The 23,727-nt window shown below is 37.3% G+C and overlaps 1 protein-coding gene across 2 annotated transcripts in view; it reads right to left on the bottom strand.

The window, feature by feature from the left end:
• LOC117973179 (tyrosine-protein kinase Fer-like) overlaps nucleotides 1-22,517 on the bottom strand; it is a 96,719-nt gene extending 74,202 nt beyond the window's left edge. The window contains exons 1-4 of one of the 2 annotated variants that reach the window (XM_059021219.1): nucleotides 22,147-22,517; nucleotides 5,088-5,359; nucleotides 1,845-2,018; nucleotides 757-856 (exon numbers count right to left, since the gene is read on the bottom strand). In XM_059021219.1, coding sequence (XP_058877202.1) covers nucleotides 757-856; nucleotides 1,845-2,018; nucleotides 5,088-5,297 — 484 coding nt within the window. In that variant the 5' untranslated portion in view covers nucleotides 5,298-5,359; nucleotides 22,147-22,517. The remainder of the gene's footprint in view (nucleotides 1-756; nucleotides 857-1,844; nucleotides 2,019-5,087; nucleotides 5,360-22,146) is intronic. The other variant, XM_059021225.1, reaches the window with a different exon arrangement.
• Nucleotides 22,518-23,727: the final 1,210 nt, after the last annotated feature.

The following is a 23,727-nucleotide window of genomic DNA, read 5'->3' as shown; positions in this document are numbered from 1 at the left end:
GCAAAATCTCCTGACAGTGTTACAGGAAGCTTGGAACCTACACCTAGCCTTCAAACCAAAACCACAGCTGCTCAAAACAAGCCAGCACATTTTAATTAGGATAATTTATTTATTATTGGGAATGAACAAGAAAGTCCAGTCTGTGGTGATTGGGACTTTTCTGTGGGTAAGTTTAATTCAGATTCATTTTTGCTACATCTAAATATTACTACATATGAAATATATATTTTATATAAAAACGTGCAGCAGAGCTGCAGTTGGCAGTTTTGTAAATTAAGCTTTCGGTCAACACATTCAAACATGTTGAAAGAAGCTCCCATCTGAAAACTATGGCACCTGGAATGCAGACAATTACAATTTGGCTTGGAAAAGTTCCAGATGGATTGTACTGACCTGACCTTATCCAGTGCCTGGTATTAACAACATTGTTTACCAATGGTCGTTTTCTTAAGCAAAGTTAATGGTCTGGTCAATTACTGATTTGTGCTGTATTGAAACAGACGAGCCAAGTAAGCACTCAAAATGTAAAAGGGAGGGGGGGGGGGGGGGGGTTTGAAATAACACAAAGGGGCTATTACATATATTTTGACTGCTAAAGGTACAGTATGAAAGACGTGTGATGACATAACCACAAATCTACCCAAACACACACATTAAGAATTGTGTTTGTGTATATATATATATATATATATATATATATATATATATATATATATATATATATATATATAAATGGTATTTAAACTGATACAATACCTTTCATAATAGCTTCTTTATACTTCTCTTTGGCACAATTGGCATCTTTTGTTAATTGTCTGTAAGTGCCTTTTAATTTTTCCAGCTCGTTTTTTGTAACCTAAAAAAAAAAAAAAAAACACGAGTTAAAATTAAACAGGTTATTTTTTTTTCAACATTAACGTTACTGTATGTTACAGAATGATTATTCCTCCAAAGCCAGAATTTTCCTACAGCTACTGTATATACTTACATAAACAAAAGTGCTTGCTGCTGCTAGTGGTTCTTCACTGTAGGTACTAATATATGCTCTATGACAGGGGTGCACAATTCCGGTCCTGGAGGGCCGGTGTCCCTCCTGGCTTTTGTTCCAACCTTGCCCTAAATTACTTAATTGGACCAATTATTACCAATTATTGGTCTAATTAAGTAATTTAGAACACAGTTGGAACAAAAGCCAGGAGGGACACCGGCCCTCCAGGACCAGAATTGCACACCCCTGCTCTATGATATTTCATTACAGTTTTTTCCTGATTAACAAACAAGTCTAATTAATTATCATAAGGGTCATCATGCTGGTACTCACGCCTCCACTATAGCCCCCAGCAGGGAAGTAAAAAGGATCTGGTCCTTGTAGACCTATCAGATTCTTCATCAATTCCTAAACCCTATTCATTGTCAACTGTAACTTGTATTTAAAATAATTCATGTATAAGATGGCACTAACTTTCTAATAAAAACTGATTGTATGTATATCTTTTTTTTATTATTATTAAAAAGGGACACTTCATAATCATTAGAGTTTCCTCCTAAATAACAATACCAGCACAAATGTCCTTTTTTGAGCAGTCTGAAAACATTCTATCCATAGTTTTACATACCTTGACATAGCTGCTGTATTTGTAAAACACTTGGTCGCAAATATAAAGATATATGATATATCCAAAAGTAAGAAATATTAGTGTCTTGGATTTGTTATAAAGCATGTTCTCTTGTTCAGTGCTGGGTAACTGTGGAGATTGTTATTGTCTAGGGTCATGAGCTTTAACAATGAAGAGAAACAGATCAGGTCAAAAATGTTAAGCCAGGAATTATTTAACAGGGCTTACCTTGCACATCTCTGATTCGATTTGCTGATGTATGCTATGATAACTCTTTTTCACCTGCTGCTTGTCCTTTATCATCATGGTGAGCCTGTGGAGAGGTCCTGAGTTAAGGTCCTCAGCGTGTGACTTCATTATCTTGCTTAGTTGTTCTGTCTGGTGTACCATATATGCCCATGACTAAATAAACAAACAAAAAACAGTATGTAGCAGGGTGGGTGGGTGGGTTTAGTACGTCAATACAGTGCCACTTAAGGATCTGCGAAAGGTTCTCTGTTCTGTGGTACTCTTTAATCAAACATACATAGGAGGACATGGCTGAACACCGCTGCTCTCTCAAAAAGTTGCAAAAAAATTAAAATTAGGCAAATTCAGAAACTATATTGAATTCCCCTCATAATGTCACTGTGAAGTGACAGAAGTGTACATACTGTGCAGTATCCCCATCCAAGGATATTTAAAGACAAAAAACTTAAGTTAACTTTTATGACGGTTATTGCTTGCTTTGTTATTTGGTACTTATTAACACTAGAACTGCCACGGCAGTCATTTTGACGGTTTGAGGTTTTAAAATTTAAATTACTCTGCGAGTCTGAAAGTTATGCGGTTGTCCGTTTATGACTTTTCCTAAATACATGTATTAAATACCCTGACGGCTTTTGAAAGGCAGTATCGAGAAAATAAGGAAGTTATAATCCCACCCACCTAGAACCGCCAAAGCAGTAATTTTGGCTGCCTTTTACAATACATATTTTTATTTAGAACATAACCTACAATATTCAATTTTTTTATATACTAGCCCATTGTTATCTCTACCCCCACTGAGCTTACAGCAGTATATGTTTGAACAGAATATGGCTCTTGAAGTCTAGACATGTGCTATCCAAACATCTATTGTAATCCTATCAATTCCTTGGAGAACTGGCATCAGGCTGACTACGTGAGCATCTATAGTCTGCTGTCGTATAGTATTATTTTTTTACTCTCACAGGTACACTGACAGAGACTAGGCTGAAACTCAAAATGGCTCAAAGATGACGCTTGACCACTCAAGAAGCGATTGATATGCTTACCGCTTTGTCTGAAAATGATTCTGATGCAGGGAATGTGAGGTGATCCCAACAGCGATTAATCCTGGATTTGTGAAACAGGCAGTTCCACCAGTGAAAGCGAGGAAGGTGCCACTGAAGTGCCATGACCACAAACAGGGCTCCCCAGGCAGGGAAGAGGTTGTGGCAGAAGCAGCAGTGCTGGGGAATCCTCTGCAGTGCCAGCCGCTTTGCCTGTATCGTCTCCTGCAGCAGCTGCAGGTGTGCCAGCCATGCCAACCGCTTCACCAGTGGCAGTACCAAGGACAACGACTCCTGGTGCATTGCCAGCACGAACAGGCATTCAGGAGACTGGGAAGGATGGCATTATTTGGGAATTTTTTTGCATTTTGATTTGAGAGCAATGAGAAGTGCCCGCCTTCACAAAGATAAATTTGCCCTGGCATCAGAAATTTGGAATGGCTTCATTGAAAACAGCATTGTCTGCTACAAGCCGGGAGATAACCTTACAGTGGACAAGCAGCTGTTTCCGCAAAAGCACGTTTGTCTGGACACAATACATGTCAAACAAACCTGACAAGTTTTGGCTGGCAGCGGATGTTGAGTCCAAATACGTGGTGAATGGTTACCCCTACCTGGGCAAAGATGAAACTTGCCCAACTGGTCAGAGACTGGGTGACAATGTGGTACTTAGGCTGGTGGAACCTTACTTAGGAAAAAGGGAAGAATGTTACCACTGACATTTTTTTCCTCCACTGTAATTGGCAAAAGAGTTGAAGAAGAGTTGCAGAGTTGAAAAAACAGCCTGGTTGGAGCAGTGAACAAAGCAAGAAGAGAGCTTCCACTATCTGCGCAAAACTTGCAACTACAGCTGTACTCCAGTACAATTTTGAAACACAATGACTGTGCTACGCTAACTGTTTACAAGTGCAAGCTGAGAAAGAATGTCATTATTCTCCGTTGCCTTAATATGTCACTTGCCATCAGGACTGTTGCCAAGAAAAAGACGGAGACTGTGGATTTCTACAATGACACAAATTAAGGAGTGGACATCTTAGACCAGATGGCACGCCAGGACTCGGTGAAAGCCGGTTCGCGCCGGTGGCTAGTTGCTGTATTTTACAATGTACTGGACCTGGCAGCCATCAATTCCTTCATTTTGTACAAGGAATACACCGGGTAAAATATCAGTAGGAGAAATTTCATCTTGAAGGTAGCCACAGAGCTTCGGCAGAAACATTTCTATCAGAAAACTGCAAAGCAGCAGTCAAATGCAGTTCAACCTGGATCAAGTGACACACACAAAAGAAAACAATGCCAAGTAGCTAAATGCAATAAAAATAAAACTTCTGATATCTGTGCCCAATGTGAAAGAGCAGTATGTGGTAAATGCACAGGAAAAGTTGAGAAGCGTTACATCTGTGTGGATTGTGCTACTTAGGGTGCTTCTTTGAAGTCTGTTTCCCTGAAAGCGCATTCACGTTACATAAGGGAATTGAGCTACTTTCTTTTTTATGTAACTCTTTTGTTTACAGTTTTGTATGTACATATACCTGTTTACACACTAGTTAGTTTTGAAATGTTTATTTTATTATAGTTTTTCATTTTTTTGAAGTAATGCTTTATATGTGGGAAGTTAGAAAGCAAACCCTTTTAAGGTGTTTCGGATGTGCAGATGTTTGATATGAAGTGCTTGAATAAAAAAGTCTTTCATTTTAATACTGATGTTGTTTAAAATGTAACCAGCGGAGGTTCTAGGTATGAGTATAACCGCGGTGGTTCTAGTGTTAAAAGATGACGAAAAACTTCAGTCAAATTGAAAATAGGAACCTGGACTAGTATCTTGTCACAGCTATTACCTTACTCAGAAGTCAGCACATAGTTTTTGCAGCTCTAGTTTTGCAGCTTAAGTACTTTGAAATATAAAATGAACCTAACCTCAGTGTGTGGCTTTCCTTTTCACTTGCCTAAAGTTACACTTACAAAGGGGTGGTTCATATGAAATTACATTATTCCCATTGTAGAACAGGGATGTAAATAGCGGTTTGATCCATTCCTGGTTTTACTATGAGTTTAATAAGACAAACATGAGCTTGTTACCTATACACTGTGGCAAATTCAGCTCATATTAAAACCTGGAAATGGTGAAAATGCTATGCAATAGGAGTCTTATTTCCATCCCTGTAGAAGTTATAATTACCTTGGAAACGTTGCTGACATAATCCACTTGCGAGGAGTTATCATGCTTGTCTACTTGTTGACTTATATTTTGAAGGAGAGATGAATATTCCTTGTCACTTTTAACCCGCAAAGTCATAAACTTCTTTACTGTCTCCAGCAGTTTTAACTCCCAGTCCTGCAGCTTCAACAATGCATCGTGGGAATGTTGAAGATCTCTTCCAAATCCCATTTTCTTTAAGGCACAAATCTCCACAAGGTACAGAGAGCTCCTTCAAGTCTGCATGTCCTATTCTTTGGGGGACAAAAAGAAGGATGTTTTAACATTATTTATAACTGCCAGTAGCTCAAAAAAAACCTCCAATATAAAATGTAAACTTGGATCACTTCTTCTCTGGCAGGCATCACTTCTCTTTAGTAGGAACAATTAGAAACAATCTGTAAAAGAGGCTGGGTGGCTTAGTGCACCAGCAATAAGATAAGGTTAGCTGTTCAACACATGGGTTAAGACGCCAGCGAGAAGCTCAATAATCCAGTCACTTATTCAACAGTCACAAACACGCATTGCAAGGGAGTGTTCACATGCTTTGGAAAATTCCCAGGCAGGTTACCATTAGCTGTCCCCACATTCACTAGCTACCACTTGCAGTATATTCACAATAGACCACTGAGATGCCAGGATCCAACAAAGTACAAAAAGCTAGATAACATGCAAACTCAAACTGTGCAGAAAATTTCCTGTGTATTATTTACACATTCAATTGAACTATCATAGGCATATTTCTTCAATGTGTAAAACAACCAGTAGGCAGTTTATCTGGAGCGCTGGGTACAACACCAATACAATGCGTGCACATATTATTCCTTAGTATGACATATTATAAATTGTAATATTTAAGTCTGATTAGTAAGCATTCCACAGTGCTTAGGTACAGACACAAGACCTGTAAAGCTTCAAAGTAAACACTGCATGGTGATTGCTTGCTTTCAGAGTGTTTCAGTATTAAAACAAGGGTTTTCCTTTTGGTCTTCCAGCAAGCTACAACTGAGCAGCTTAAAGCTCTACTGTATTTACAGCATCACCAGCTGTTGTTAATGAGCGGCAAGTGCACCAGTGAATTAGCTGCACGTTTATAACCATGGTGGAAATTTAATTAGCCGCTAAACTCACTAGTGCTGCATAAGAAGTGAATTTAGTCAGAAAAAGGAGACACATACACAATGCAATTGCACACAGTATTATTCATGCCTTTGGACGTGTCCCATCCCCCCCCCCCCCCAAAAAAAAGGAAAAAACTACTGTACAGTGTTTTTAATATTTAAATCTGGCACAGAATCTTCCTCACAGCATTACAATACGCAGGATTCCACAGGAGTACACACTCACAAACCACTCGTAGCACATCCACCCAAACTAATACCGTCTAAGACTCGGATGCAAATGATGCACACAGCCTACTGACAGATCGCACATATTACAAACTGAGCAGCAGATAAGTCAACGATTCATACATTTCATTTAATATCGTCAGTAAATATCTGACTAATGTTAAAAAATAAATAAAAAAGGGGAGTGGGGGCAGCAGCTAACTTAATGTATAAACTGTCCAGTCTCTGTTTTTGTCTGACACCATGCACTATCATGCATGAAGAAAAACTGGGAGGAAAAACAAGCAAAACCAAACACTTAAGCATTTAACCAAACTAAACCAAGAAAAAATACAACAGCCACACCTTAGCACAGAGGGACTAGTACAATTTTGACTGATAATTCGTCCATCAGGAATTTTCTCTATGACAATATTTTGGAGTTAACCATGCTTCGTCACATTTGAAATCTTAGTTTGTATATCTTCTTTTCAATCTTCATTTCTTCCTCACTAGCCCTGATCTCCACTGTCTGAGGACAATCTTCTCTTCATAATCTCCCACACTTCTGACCTCTGCTTTCTCTGATGCAGCTGCAGAGGGGATGTCCTCTATTGGGAGTTCATCTTTTCTATAAATCACTACATTCCAGGGCAGATTAACCTGTTTTAGTCAATAAAAGAACATCACATTAGACTGCAACTGCCCTTAGGACCTGGAAGTTTAGGATAAAGTTCCAATTTCCTGTAAAGAAACTCAAGTCCTCCTACAAATACAGTGCAGGTTCTCACTCTGCAGTATACAGTCTGTAATAAAGCACAATGCAATTTAACCAAGACAAAAAGAAATAAAGAATACAAACGGACAATGGTGTGATTGGATTCAGAGCTTATCCCTGTCTACTGCGTAAGTACAAGCTCCTGATGAAAACCAAGCCTGAATAATAAACTTACAGCAGATTAACTACATCAGACTTGGGATACAAAATAAAGAAGCTTCCATAAAAGTAACCCGACAGTCACCCCCCTCAAAAAAATAAATAAAAGGAACTCTTAAACAATACACAGTACAAAGCAGCCATTACATTCTGTAAGGCAGTGCATTGTACACACCAGGGAAGGTCAGCAACTTCCAGCAAACCACAGGAAGCATTCCTTTTTAGCGTTTCCATATCTGTGAAGTGTTACCTATATACATGTTGTGTCACAAATAAATCACCAAGCTTTACTAACACATGCAGCAGACTTTTTTTGTACGTTTGCAGGCATTGGGGATGTATGCAAGTTTCCAAAAAAATATGTGTATGCCCTGGAAAAGTGCAAAAGAAATTTCTCAAAATGTTAAATGTGATATATGCATAAAATGCTGATTTCGACGAGAAGAGAACATGTCTAACTTGTGTTTTCATTGAGAACTGTTTCAAGTTCAGGCACAAAACAGTTGGAGGTCTACCAGTTTGCTGTCATCAAATGATATGCAACATTGATAAATTTAAGGAAATGATACAGTCAAAAAAGAATATACCATTTAAACAAAATTAATACAACTATCTATAATTAGTGTGTGTGTGTGTGTGTGTGTGTGTGTGTGACAGAGAGAGAGAGAGAGAGAGAGAGAGAATCAATCCTACATTGTTTTTCCGAAGTTACTAGATCAACAAAGGTGGAAGTCTGGCACAAAAAGGCTGGTGCTTATATGGCTTTATTTTGAATGGTGCACTGCTTCTGAAATCTGCTTTCCACTGATCAAAAGTCAAGAGTGCAAAACATATACAGGAGGAAAGAAAATCAATCCATTCTTGAAACAGTAGAAAACACTGGTATTATCAAATTAAGACGACTGTGGTTTTTTTGATTATTTATTATTATTATTATTATTATTATTATTATTATTATTATTATTTATTTCTTAGCAGATGCCCTTATTCGGGGTGACTTACAATTGTTACAAGATATCACATTATTTTTACCTACAATTACATTATTTTTTACACATTATTATTTGTACAGTCCCTATATGAGGGATTGTACAAATCCTGCAAGATTTATGTTTTTATTATAATATAAAAAACTATGGATCATGAAAATTACAGCAACTGTTTAAATAAATAAATACACCATGGTCCAGACTCACAAATTGCAAAGTATTCTGCAGGAAAGTCTAAAAGTCACACAAATAGCGAAAGGCGTTTCTAATACAATTTCAGCATCAACATTGCTTTAGAAATTCAGATTGATTGATAACATGTGTTTATATACAGTAATAGTATATTCATTTAAAATAGAAGATAGTTGACAATGAAATGTTACTGACAGTGATTCACCACATATGTGCAGTGTAATGCATATCGTTGTGATACCATATTGTTGTGTATTTTGGCTTTTTATTGTTTTCAGATGGACTTTTTCTGAAGGATTGAATTGAGGGTTTTTTTTTTCGTTATAAAGTAGGTGCCAAAGCTTGTTCTTTGATGATGAGGTCTATGTGCCAGTCCCTGACCACCTTCTGCCCAGTCCCTGACCACCTTCCGGCGCCTCCTCAAGACTCACCTCTTCAGACAGCACCTGTAGAACTCCTCTTTTCCCTCTGGACACTATCACTCTTCCTTAAATGCGCTTTACTTGCTCTTATCTGCTCTCTATTTTACTGCATTTAATCCTGTACTTTAGAGTACTGTAATCTGTCACAAGTGTTATTTAATCTGTAGTATTTTTGTATATAATTATATCCTGATGTAACTATCACTGACACTGTTATCTGCTCTGTTATTGAATCGTATTTTGTCATACTTGCTAGAACCGAAGTCATTGTATTTGATCTTGCTCTTAATTGTATTAATACTTGTACTGTGATTCTTGAAATGTATTTTGGTTTACGACTAAGTCGCCCTGGATAAGGGCGTCTGCTAAGAAATAATAATAAATAATAATAAATAATAATAATAATAATAATAATAATAATAATAATAATAATAATGTGCAGTACCAAACTCAGCCATAAGGTCTGTTGTGTGATGAAAGTGACAACGCTAACTGTGTATGCTTTGCTGCCGTGCAAAATCAACTACAGTGGACCTGCTTACAAAGTACTGGCACAATAACACAATAAGAACCACACGGGCCAAGAGAGAACTGTGAAGCATGTCATGGTTGTTTTTCTGGTTGATATTTTTCCTTTTTAAAAGCTATTAGAAGGAGCACTGTATCACAGTCTATCATTCTATCAAGTAATACAGTGGAATAGTTGTATGTCTTTATCTTATGTTGGTATTCACTTCAATTCAGACCACTAAGATTTCAGTTTACAAAAGCTCCCTTATTAATATCAATGCTGACAGGTATGTTGAATACAATGCTTCTACTTAACGGTTGGATTCAACAATTTGAAAATAAATTATTATTATTTATTATTATTATTATTATTATTATTATTATTATTATTATTATTATTATTATTATTATTATTATTATTATTTATTTCTAAGCAGACGCCCTTATCCAGGGCGACTTACAATTGTTACAAGATATCACATTATACATTATTTCACATTATACAGATATCACATTATTTTTACATACAATTACCCATTTATACAGTTGGGTTTTTACTGGAGCAATCTAGGTAAAGTACCTTGCTCAAGGGTACAACAGCAGTGTCCTCCACTGGGGATTGAACCCACAACCCTCCGGTCAAGAGTCCAGAGCCCTAACCACTGCTCCACACTGAGTAATTATTGATATATTTCCTAATAGTCAGTCAAACAAGGTTTACATTATGAAGTTTCTCCATAGTTATTGCTATACAGTAAAACAATTATAATACAGTAATTACAATGAATATTATTACAATTATTTAACAGCTGTTTAAAGTGCATAATAATACACTTAATATTTACTGCTATCTTTTTTCACGACTTACCTTAGCCATATATTACACGCTTGCAGTTCCAAGAACCTTGTTTGAACTAATTGATACAGGAAAGAAAGTTTTTATAAATTGCAATATGAGCAGACAATAAGCATTGGACACAGGAAGTGGGTTTCTATAGTTTTGCCTGAGCACTTCAGAACATCATTACGGAAACTACTAAAACTGCTTTCACCCTGCACCTTAAAGTGGTGCGGAGTGTGCACGAGTGTGTGAGGCAAGACTCGCTTCCTGTTTTATTTCACACTTACCTTAATATGTCTTTTGGTGTCAATCACTACTTTTCTAACTAATCCATCAAATTTTGCTCAAGTCTGAAATCAGTATGTCTACTCACCTGAATTCTTGTTTGTAATCAGTATGTCTACTCGCCTGAATTCATCCACACATGACAAATACCATTCAGTAAGTCATGGTTTTCCATGACATATCCTCTATGAATCCCCTTGCTTGGGTGGAATTGTGTTGGGTTAAATTAAACAAAGGGATACATTTTTGCACCAGCAATACATACCTTTAGTGCACTAAGTGGACACTTCACATTAACTTGAAATTATATATATATATATATATATATATATATATATATATATATATATATATATATATATATATATATATATATATATATATATATATACAGTGCCTTGCAAAAGTATTCAGACCCCTGACCAATTCTCTCATATTACTGAATTACAAATGGTACATTGAAATTTCGTTCTGTTTGATATTTTATTTTAAAACACTGAATCTCAAAATCAATTATTGTAAGGTGACATTGGTTTTATGTTGGGAAATATTTTTAAGAAAAATAAAAAACTGAAATATCTTGCTTGCATAAGTATTCAACCCCCACACATTAATATTTGGTAGAGCCACCTTTCGCTGCAATAACAGCTTTAAGTCTTTTGGGGTAAGTATGTACCAGCTTTGCACACACTGTCGGATTGATTTTGGCCCATTCTTCTTGGCAGATTTGCTTCAGGTTGTTCAGGTTGGTTGGACGACGCTTGTGGTCCGCAATTTTCAAATAGTGCCACAGATTCTCAATGGGATTGAGATCAGGACTTTGACTGGGCCACTGTAGGACATTCACCTTTTTGTTCTTGAGCCACTCCAATGTTGCTTTGGCCTTGTGCTTGGGATCATTGTCCTGCTGAAAGGTGAATTTCCTCCCAAGCTTCAGTTTTTTAGCGGACTGAAGCAGGTTCTCTTGCAGTATTTCTCTGTATTTTGCTCCATCCACTCTTCCTTCAATTTAAACAAAATGCCCAGTCCCTCCTGATGAGAAGCATCCCCACAGCATGATGCTGCCGCCACCATACTTCACTGTAGGGATGGTGTGTCTTGAGGCATGGGCAGTGTTAGGTTTGCACCACACATAGCGCTTTGAGTTTTGGCCAAAAAGCTCTATCTTGGTCTCATCTGACCACAAAACCTTTTCCCACATCGCAGCTGGGTCACTCTCATGCTTTCTGGCAAACTCCAGACGTGCTTTCAGATGGTACTTTTTGAGTAATGGCTTCTTTCTTGCCACCCTCCCATACAGGCCAGTGTTATGCAGAGCTCTTGATATGGTTGACTGGTGCACCATTACTCTACTCCCAGCCACTGAACTCTGTAGTTCCTTCAAAGTGATTGTTGGCCTCTCTGTGGCTTCTCTCACAAGTCTCCTTCTTGTTTGAGCGCTGAGTTTTGAGGGACGGCCTTTTCTTGGCAGTGCCTGGGTGGTGTGATGCAGCTTCCACTTCCTGATTAGTGATCCAACTGTGCTCACTGGGATATCCAAACACCTGGATATTATTTTGTACCCTTTCCCTAATCTATGCATTTGTATTACTTTATCTCTAACTTCTGTAGAATGCTCTTTGGTCTTCATTTTCCTTCAGATTCACAGCCTGACCAATGATCCTTCAACAGTGGGGTTTTTATCCAGAAAATGTGACAGCAACTTTAATGGTTCACAGGTGGAGGCCAATGGTAAGGTAATTGTGTCCTCGTTAGGGCAATTTCTTTCATCGGTGTAAACTGGGAGCTTCCACAGCACAGGGGTTGAATACTTATGCAAGCAAGATATTTCAGTTTTTTATTTTTCTTAAACATATTTCCCAACATAAAACCAATGTCACCTTACAATAATTGATTTTGAGTTTCAGTATTTTAAAATAAAATATCAAACAGAACGAAATTTCAATGTACCATTTGTAATTCAGTAATATGAGAGAATTGGTCAGGGGTCTGAATACTTTTGCAAGGCACTGTATATATATATATATATATATATATATATATATATATATATATATATATATATATATATATATATATATGAAAACAAAATAAGGTGCTTGGGCTTACGTTCACTTCTCAAATAGGTTTGTAGATTGAATTGGTCGCACACTCAAATATAGGACAGAATTTACTGTAGTCTTTTAAAAAAAGATTTTCTTCATTTTATTAGTTAAAACATGTTTTTACTAAAACGAGCAAACAAACAATTGTTGAGAACTAATGGAAATTGTACAATTTAATGATGTCTGTAAATTGCTAAATGACTTGATTATAATTGAATTATCTAATTGAATTGGGATGTGTATATGTTATGGACCGATGCCGAAATCAGGCAGTTGCTAAAATGCCAGGGCAGTTCGCGAAGTGCGCAGCTGTGGTGGGCAGATGTCAAATTAGCATCGAATTTTATGTAATTTCGTCAACTGCCCACAGCAGATACAGTATATTACTAATAGAGAGTGAATTACCTTTACCTCTGGCAAAAGCGCACCGCTAAATACTTTCTGACAACGCAGTTTAGAGCAATGGATTAGACATAAGAATACAATAAAATATTGTTGCATTTTATTCTGGACTCATTTTTTCACCCCCCCCCCCCCCCCCCATTTATTCTAACCTCTATATCTAACACACGATGAAAATAACCTCATTTTACAGCCTATTGGCATGACACTCCATATGCTACATCAGGGACTTTACAAGAGGTGCTTAACCACCCACAAATTGTATGTTATAAACAACACGACTGTAACAGATAATTATTGAAATAAAGTACAGCAAGTGGCAGTAGAACTGATTCAGACTTGGCCAAAACAAACTGGCAAGCACAGTTTACATTAACGAATGAACTACTCAGGTACCATTAGTGAAGCTGAGGTATATGCGAGGATTTAATATTGCACAAGGACTATAAGATAGCAAGGCACACTATAATAACTACAATTTAAAATGTAATCCGCAAATTAGACTGGTACAAAATGTGGACGTGCAGACATGTTCGTACAAACACATAGTTGTGAATCTAAAGTACTGTCCCAAGGCAAGCTGGGTTGCTCCTGAGGAATTCTGTCACATACTTTACATGACTGTTCACATTACAGAGCTGTGGTTTTCAACCTTTTCATCTCAAGTACCAGTGTTTTCAGCAGGGACCACAAGGTGTACCAGTAACTATGTGCAATCTTAAAAGGCTGCTGTAAAACTGAGACCTACCCCATTACAATCAGGGGGTCACCTCCCAAAAGCTACAGGAACCAACCCAACGTCGTAAGACCATCGTATGATCTACGTTTAGGAACCGCAGTGTTTCCCGAACAGCATCCTACCCAGTAGCTCTTGAACTTCTACTTGAGTTCACGAGTGGTCTGAGGTAATCATGAAATGTTCATGGGGGTATTTAATGCATTGTGACCCCATCGAAAGCAAAACACAGTAGCTCTGCCCGAGTAATATATCTACTCAATTGATTTTTCAGTTTGCTAAATAAAATCCCCAATGCTCCAAAATTACATTGTCATATTTTTTCATTAGCACAATATGAGAGCTAAATTTAGTGAATGGAGTTTTTTTGTTTGTTTTTGCAAAACTCATGCTACATTACTGTTTTTCATTATGGTAGCGCTGTAGAGCCAGAAAGTGGTACATCATCAGAATGCGGTACGTGTACCAAAACGTGACCTGTGTAAAGTCAAAAAATGGTACGTCTTTTAATGCATGTGCCAGTTTATGTACCAGTTATTTTGTGTAGCCAAGGACTCAACATTGGATATGTTATGTTTTGCTGTAGCTTGATAATAAAGTGCGGAGATAAAACAGTGTTTGCAGTATACCTATTCACTCTATATGGGAATGTTACCATGTAAAGGTAAGCAACGTTGATATGTACAGTTGACCTTGGCTCTAATGATATAAGAGAGTCATTTAGTGTGACAAAGTGCCATTCGATTTTCATCAGGGAAGTCTAGTGGATATATTTCCCAAATCAAATTTCCCTCCTTCATGATCTTTTCAGGATCCTTCACTTTATGATGCCTAATCAACATGTCAACCGTCCACTGCAGTCCAAAATACCAAAAACTACAAAAACACCTATACGATATTTCCATTACACATATCAGTATCACTTGAGAATTATTATTGATGCATGAAATGCGGAACAAAGGTAAAATATACAGAATATTACAATGTTTGCACAACTACAGTTTACTGCATCCCCATGATAAAACAAACAAAAAAAAAACAGTGCGGACTGTTACTACGTCCGTTTGCAAGAAATAGGCTTAGGGAGTTTCCTCATCGGAATAAAAACAGCATGCCACGAATAGATAAATGGTAATTACCATTATTTAAAATTTTAAATAAATACAAAAATAGTAATATTTTGGCAGATCTTTATTTTTTTTTCCCCCTGGATTTTACTTTTGTTAAACAACATTTGGTTCAATACACTCAGAGTTCATTGCATTTGTAAAATGCAGTTATTTTTCAGTATAACAAGTAAAATAAATAAATAATAAAAATAAACCCCTTTGTTGATACCATCCCAGACATGCAGGGGCGATGGGTAGAACAGTCAAGAAAAATGGCATGCAAGACATTTATTAACTAGCTAACACAGGGCTGTAAGCGATCGGGGAAAAAAAAATACTGCTCAGAGTTATCGTTGTGATCTTAGTATAGCCGTATACCTTTAAAGCCTATTGCACTTAAAATACACATCTCTTATGAAAATAATTTAAAAAGTTATATTGACACCTTTTAAAATTACATCTCCAGCCACACACTAATTAAGGGCACGCTGATTCGGAAGTGCTGTGATTGAGGACTGCACAAATCACTACGAACAAGACAAACTGTACCTCACCCACAAAATCGGACATATGTTTAGAATTTTAGATAACCCAATTTGTTTCTCATCGGTTAAACTCACAAATTTGCTGAACTGTGAAAAAAAATGTTATTAAAAAAAAAATGCTACAGGTCAAACTCAGTACATTGTGCCCTGTTCAGATGGGCGTTTCCTTGTTTTCTGAGCTAAAATCATGCGTGCATGCCCGTGCAAGCGCAGTACACGGCATACCACATTTTAACATGTACCACAAAATAATACCACAATGGTACTCTTAAATTTCCGTGCCCGCTTTCTTGGCTGAAGAGATATTAACTGGGGAAGTGTGCACAATTAAATCATCCTTAAACTCCTGAGGCTAAACAATGTAACTAAATCAATTATGTCTGGGATGCAAGATACGAAAAAAATCAGCTTGTGTTGACTCAGAGCTTTATTTAAGCACTGTATGTTTTGACTGGCGAAAGATAACGTTGGTTTATTGGAGTTCACAAAGAGCTTTTTTTCAGCTCGGTACGGTAACCTTTTCACTTGCTTCTTTGTTTAATTGTTGAAATTATTGCTGCATTACAGCCCTTCATTAATTAGTTTCTTTATTTAAAGTTTCCAGGGCATTTTGTTAATGGCATGTGTGCAATACACAAACCTTATGTGTATTTAAATTTTTTGCTGTTCTCGTTCTACATTTCTTAAATACAACTGTTTTTTTAAGCTACATTTTTGCAAAACACTACTCACACACATTTGGTCACCATCACAACTGCTGTAAGAAACTGGGGTTCCCGTATTCTACTGGTGTTAATACCTCTCTGCACTTACAAGAATTTGTAGTCCATCAAATTGTTACCATCCTTCTCGCATCTCAGTTTATTAAAGCATGTGATATATTTTTTTTTTGTTAAATATTGACACGTGCTTTTAAAAGGAGAGGCATCATTGTTGTGTCTAAACCCTAAAACCCCTTTGCATTTGCAACCATTTAAGTTGCAGTCTGGACCCCTGCATCCTAATTTCTAATTTCTCTGTGTTTCAGTGGTACAAACAGATTGATATATTCCGATAGTGCATTTAAAGGAGTATTGTGGTTGAGGAATCATATCATCATAAAGAACAAGTGCCGGTGTGTACCAGTTGCAAGCCGCCTGTCACGTACCAGTACTGGTACGAGGACCACAGGTGGAAAACCTGAAGGTGCTGTATGTGATCCACTTAGTACCGTATACAGGGCGATTCAGAAGAAACTGAAGACATTAATTAACACATAACTTATTAGTTACAGCTTTTTTTTTTGGGAGGGTTGTATTGTATAAGGTGAAATACTAAAGCATTACAATTTTAACCCAAGAGCTAGTTAAGAAACAAAATTGACACACGTGAGGCATGTGGCTTACAAACATACTGAATTAAAAAAGGCAGCATATAGAACATAGCCACACAATTGCTTGCATTAAGATTCACCAAATCTTTAAAACCACACCCGATATACATGTACATAGCATGGCCTACGTGTATTTTTATTTTTATAGACCTTTTGTGGCATTCCAAATGATACAATTGAAGCACAAAAAAAATGTAAGCAATTTAGACAAGTGCGTCAATAAGAAATATTTATATATTTATATATATATATATATTTATATATATATATATATATATATGTTTGCCTAAATTGTACAGTATTACACTTTATTATTACTACTGCATGTCTTATGAGTGAGCATATTCATTTGACACGTGTTGCAGCAAATTAGTAAACCACATTTCTTTACCTTTAAATTTACCTTCAATTTCATTGTTAATGCAAAATCACGGCAGCATCTTTGCTTTAATTTAACATTATTTACATCTTCCATCTTCCATTGACTAAGCTCTACGGGCTGCAGGGACTGCAGACAGCACCACCCATCAAACATGACTGACACCGCACTGTACTGCACAGCTCAATAATGACGGCCTAAGGTTTGAGATATTCAGAGTGCTGCCACAGCTGGGAAGTGATTTTGGTCAAATGATTAACCACTATTGAAGCACCTCTGCCAATGCCATGCCAATCCCTGCTTTTCACCCAATAAACCTACAGAAAGCAACGGATGTTATGAAGCTGCAGAATCCTGGACAGGAGGAAAAGCCGAGGGAGTCTCCCCCTGAACTGACCAGCGGGGGGCGCTGAAGCGTGATGAGGTGCACAATCCTCAGCCGATTTTCCTCCCACACCTAAAACCCACAACGCGAACACGACTCGAACCATGCTTGCATGGCTCCCCTTTCACTTTTACCAAGTGACACTGGGGACCTTTTTTAATCATAACCAGACGATCACATTTACCAATACAATGGAACAATTTCAGACACAACATATTAGTTTTCCCTAAGAGTTTGTAAAGCAAGTGTTTTTTTTAATAAAGCTCCTTATCCAAACCACATGTTTTATGGTCTGATACATAGTGGACTGAGGCAGAACTAAAGTCTAGTGTCTGAGAGATATTTCCTATCCAGTGGTTAAGTGCCCAATGAGAATTTCAGATTTCATAATCTCACTTTGCTCTCTGACATATACTGTACATATATATGAAAAAAGAAAACATATGTGGTTCTGGTTCCCAGAAATGCTGTTCCTTCAAGGGAAGTAAACAGAACTGTGCCTTGAGCATTTTGCACTCAGTGACTGACCTCTTTTACAGTGGATATGTAACAATGTCTGACAGGATTTCTAAGGCAAAAAAAAATATGGTATGTAGGGTATACTAAACACTTATCTACCAATTATGGATTCTTCTGTCTCCTTTTATTCTCTCTGATTATCACTAAAATGAAAACAGTGAAACCAAATCATGATGCTAACATGAAGCTCAGCTAATCATAAAAGTGCAGAAAGTGAAACAAACACAAGCCATACTGTATGCACTATACAGTACATCTACCATTAAAATTACAACTTTTTTCATAATGTTACTGCAATATGACCGTCACCCACTACATGTTACTGAACATGTAAAATGACATACAGCCAGGTCCCTCTATACTGTATACAGTATCTCCAGATCCTGATACTGCTGTTTGTGAGATGTGAAACTACAAAAACAACCTATCCAGAATAAGTATAATACACTGAAATACATTTTATATACTAATCTGAAACAGTTTGTTTTCTGGCATTAGTAAACAATGTGTTAATATAAAATTGTGAATATTCTATGAAATACAGGAACCTTTGGCCTCTGGTCTAAACAAAACCAGAGTACAGTAGAAACCAATGCGAACATGTGAGCAGTGTTGTTTATTAGTGCCCTTTTTCTTACAAACCTTATCCACTGTTTGTGTTTGTCACACTACATGGTGAACATAACAGTATCCAAAATTGTATACAACTGATTTGTATTATTATTATTTACAAATTATGAGGGATAGCCATGTGTGAACACTTAATTTACACAAAATCTCCACTAGCAGAGAAAAAGCTCATTTCTTAATGTTTCAGTTCTACATTTTAAACACAGAACAGCTGGTCTGTTCCTGGTACTTTTTTGGCAAGTTTCACTACAAAATTGGATACAAGGTTCTGTATGTATGTGTAAAACTCAGTGTGACATACTGTACAGTGTGTATGTACGGATGACTCGTATATGCTGTATCTGTCACAAGGCTAGTTAGAGGTGGCTTTTATAGAGGAATAGTAACATACTGTATACCTCCAGAACAATCCACACACTTTGCAGACGTGTCATTTTACTGTGCAATTGAGTGCTCCTGAAACACGAGGGACGATGGCACTTACAGTCTGTCTGGAAGGTTGCAGGAGAGTTAAGCTCACAGCTCTGCAAGCACATCTCAATCCTGACCTGAAAACCATCTTCTATTCAACACAGACTGCCAATTTTGCTGAATTATGGGGTGAATTTGTAATGTGGACTAATGTCACTGGAGCTAGGCTGTGACCAACTAAATCATTTCAACCTGTGACCTGAGTTGGTTTTAAACCCAGGCTTCCAGAGTTGAAACACATATGTTAGTAAATGAACCTGCTGTGTCACTAAGCCCCTAGCTGCCTGCCTTCTGATAGTTCCCTAAAGTGACACTAAACATGAAGGTAGAGTAAGTATCAAGAAATATAAGATGATAAGGCCTGTAAGACTATATTTCTATTCTAGTCACAGAAGCAATATCCATTAAAACTCCAAAAAGGAGCATTATTTTAAAATTCATCATCAATAATGTTAAATCAAATTGCACGATATTGCTTAATCTGTTTCTTGCATTCATTTATATTTGCTTGTTAACTGAATAGAGTCCATGGAACCATCGCTTATCCTCTATAACTTCTTTACAAGTGTTCTACATGTTTACTCTTCTAGCCTAGTTTTTGTCTTATTGCTCCAACTGAGGAGCAAATGACTGTCACACGATTAAGTTCTTACAGTGGGAGTTCAACTACACAAGGATTCGCTGTGAACTGTAAAACCAATGTGTGGGGGTATATCAGTTTAAATACTGCAGTACGAGTGGCATTTCAATGGAATGTTCATTATTAAAGCAGCTACAGTAGTTCTAAGAATTAACCTTCAGGTCTTTAAACAATGTAGCTAACTTCCCTTTTTTACCCTTATGGTGCTGCTCAGAGTTCAATTTCACACATTGTCAGGTTACTGTTAGTATCATTTCTGCATCGACTTCTAAGTTGACTATATTGTTACAGATGTTTAATTACACAGCCCCTTGCAATTTACAAACACATTACAGCCCCCTGCAACCAATGCCAGAGGTTTAATGAATACGTGGTATGTGCTGAACTGAACGCAAAGGATTATTTGTGTCAAAGAAGTTAGTGTCTACAGTTAAAAGGCTGAAGCATTTTTACATTGTTCCATGTATTGAATTCAATCACAATATAGGTAGGTACACATACTGTGTACATAATATAGTCTGTTCAGAGTTTCCTTGTGTTACAAACAAACATGTGCATTTACTGTCTATTTTGTTGTAATAACAATGTTTAAGAGCAATGATTACTCTCATAAAGAAGGCTATTATAAAACACATCCTTATTTCAAATGTACTGTACAGTACTCTATCATAAAGGGAAGCATTCCCATGTGTTACAATAAAGGCAAGACATTTACAGCTATCCATTTTCAACCTTGCCATGTGCAGATCTGCCCTGGCAAGCATAGGTCAGACTCTTCCTCTCTTTTTTTCAGTGTAACTAGTACAGAAGTAGGTATGGTAAGCCTTGTTAGCAAATTGTAAGCAACAGAAACAAAATAATGTTACATGTGCAGTGTGTACAAAATACTGTTTTAATCTTTGAAAACATAAACCTGTAGCACCACACGTGAACAGGCAACAAGATACTGTTGATATAAAAACATTAGTGGCTAAGGGAAAACGAAATATGTTTGACAGGTTTTGCTTACAGAAGTCCTTTCTTCACACTATTTAATATAACACAGATAAATAGATTATCATGTAAATTGGTTACACAGATAGGACACTGGAGTACCACAACAAACCTTGATGAACGTTGGAATGCGTCTGGTAAAAGAAACTGTTGCATTTAAACTAAAAATCTACTTTTCATATCAGTAAGACTTCCGTACAGTCAATGTACAATCAATATCTGGATCATTGCTAGAGGTAGAAAGTGGGTACAGTATAATACAATATGTAGACTTTTTTTTTTCTTTTTTTGCTAACATTGGAAACTATCAAAAGCAACCTGAAGTGTTGTACTAAATCCTAACCAATAAGAACAACCGAGATTCCTCAATGTATTTGTTTGTTATGGGTCTGTACAGACTCCAGTGGGGTTTTCATTAAAAACAACCCCGCTCCTGCCCCATGGTGCAAAACTGTTTCTGTGGTCATTGTGACATGGGAATGCTGTACTGTATGTATGTATGTGGGTGGGACCCACACTTAATCGACCTGGCAAGAAGTCCAGGCGATCTCTGTACAGTATCAGTGATTTCTGTGCCGCCTCTCAAGCAGCCCCATCTTAACATGGCGACTACCAAAACAATTGAAGCTCTAGCAATGCACGCGATGGATACATCAATATGACACCGCTGTGGCTAAATAAATAAATAAATAAATAAATAAATAAATAAAAACAATACCACAAACTTAAACATCAGCGACACTGTAGCGCCCTCGGCGCTGTCAGTGTTATATTATTATGTGAAACACGAAAAAGTGCATGCACGGAGAAGAATTAATTATTCCAGTTTTTTTTTTGTTTATTTTTCAACGAAAGTCTGGTTTACACAATAATACAAATAACCAATTATTTATTATATGCAGCACAATCGCGCCCCCCGCCAAGCATCCTCAAAAATATGTTCTAGTTTGAACTTTATAAAAAACAATTTGTTGGATTCGGCTATTTACATAAAGAAATCAATAATTAAAAGAAAACGTGATTTGGACAATGCTATATTTTCTATATAGTGCTTATTCACAGGACATAAACAGCAAGTCTAGCATTGCGGTAAAGGTTTTCTTTGTTTCTTATCTTATTTTATCGACTGTACTGAGCAGACCAGCTCTCTGCAAAGTTGCTACCCTCACACACACACGACACGGATGTCATCAGCTTGTGTTTACTAGATGATTAGCGAACAAGATCTCCGATATTAGTACTGGTGCCTACCTCTCAGGATCCTTGAAATTCAGGTATTGGGAATCATTGCCCGGTCGGTCCAGTTCTCTTGTAATGTCGGAGCACCTATGGACGCTCGATTCAAAACATTCAAGCACTGTTAAGAAAAAAATATCCCGAGTTGTTGTGCAGACAGTTTTATGTCAATGCTACTTTTTCCTTAGGCGTTTTATTTTATGTAGTTTTCTTGTTTTACAGTAGAATGTGCGTGTGTTTCCGGGTGGTTTGTTTTAATTTGGTTGGTATCCTTTTTTTTCTGTGTCTGTGAGTCCCGCAGTCAGGATTCGGGAGGGGTTTCCGCTTTGGAACTGCTCGCCCTCTCTCCAAAGTATAATGACGTTCACGGCATAGGCCGATGAAGTACTACACAATAGCTTAGACATAGAAACAGGCAGAACCCCGCCGGTCCTGGATAAGGCGAGTCAATGGAACAGCATGCTATGACCGGTAAGTGGTTAGGTAAGAAAATTAATGAGACTGACACAGTATTTCAGGGTAGCCATCGCTGAAAGCATGGCATTTGGCAAGTATTCTCCAGAAGCAGGAGATGCCGCTTCTATAGTGGAAAATGTGTCTCAAGTTCCTTGTTTTTTCTGTTGATATTTTGATTTCAATTTACATTCACTATTGGTGAAGCCCATTATGTTCAGCCACAGCACATTGCTCCATGTCTTGGACAATGTTAATGACAAAGGGAAAAATACAAATAGCTTCAAGCTAATTAAATCTTCTTAGGACTTTGTCATAACAAGTTATTGAGTGTATCAGAATCCAGGGGCAAATGGAAGTGTGTGTTAAGTTGTGGTGAAACCTGTGTATGACATTTATGACAAGTTATTGGGGACAGCAGAATCAGGGAGTGTATCGATCCATGTGTTTGTAAGTCACAGTTACATTTTACTTTTCCATATGGTGGATGTAGGGCATGTGAATTTACTTTTGTATGACACTGATAGGTCTAGTTTTGTATTTACAGCCAGTGCATGGGAATATACTGTATGTCACTGACATACTTGTTCATTTAAACCTTCAAACCATTATTGAATTTAATTTAGAAAAAAAAAGTGGTGCAGACATTTCACAGGAGCAAAATCTTTCTTATTGTAGCCCAATGATGTGTGCTTCATATCTCAGTAATCACTTACCTGTGTCATATCTCACATCCAAGACCAAATGATCAAGCTGAAGACAGAAATGGGACTCCAGAACTCACCACCACAAAGTGTACAAATCTGAAGGGTGCTTACACATCTGTCTAATTCTATTCAATACAGGTTTCCTGGCTAGAGGAAAGGTGATGCATGGGATTATAGAAACTAGAAAGAAACTTAGAACTGGAGAAATTAGCCTTCAGATACATGAACTGTTTTTTTAGCAGGCTGAAATGGGAGGAGGCGTATCTCAACCAGTAGGGAACATATTTTATTTATCAACATGGGAACCTTATTCAGGATCTCTATGTGCCAGCCCTTCCTGATAGTGAGGAAAGGCAACTGGAGGTTCCATCCCAGGATCACAAAGGAGTGTATGTCACACCTTGAAGCAAAGCAGCCAGCTCAAGGAGGCGTGGTC

This window comes from Acipenser ruthenus, chromosome 1, assembly GCF_902713425.1.
Source record: "Acipenser ruthenus chromosome 1, fAciRut3.2 maternal haplotype, whole genome shotgun sequence".
NCBI lineage: Eukaryota > Metazoa > Chordata > Actinopteri > Acipenseriformes > Acipenseridae > Acipenser > Acipenser ruthenus.
Note: the sequence above shows the minus strand (reverse complement) of the source record. Positions and strands in the feature narration are given on the sequence as shown.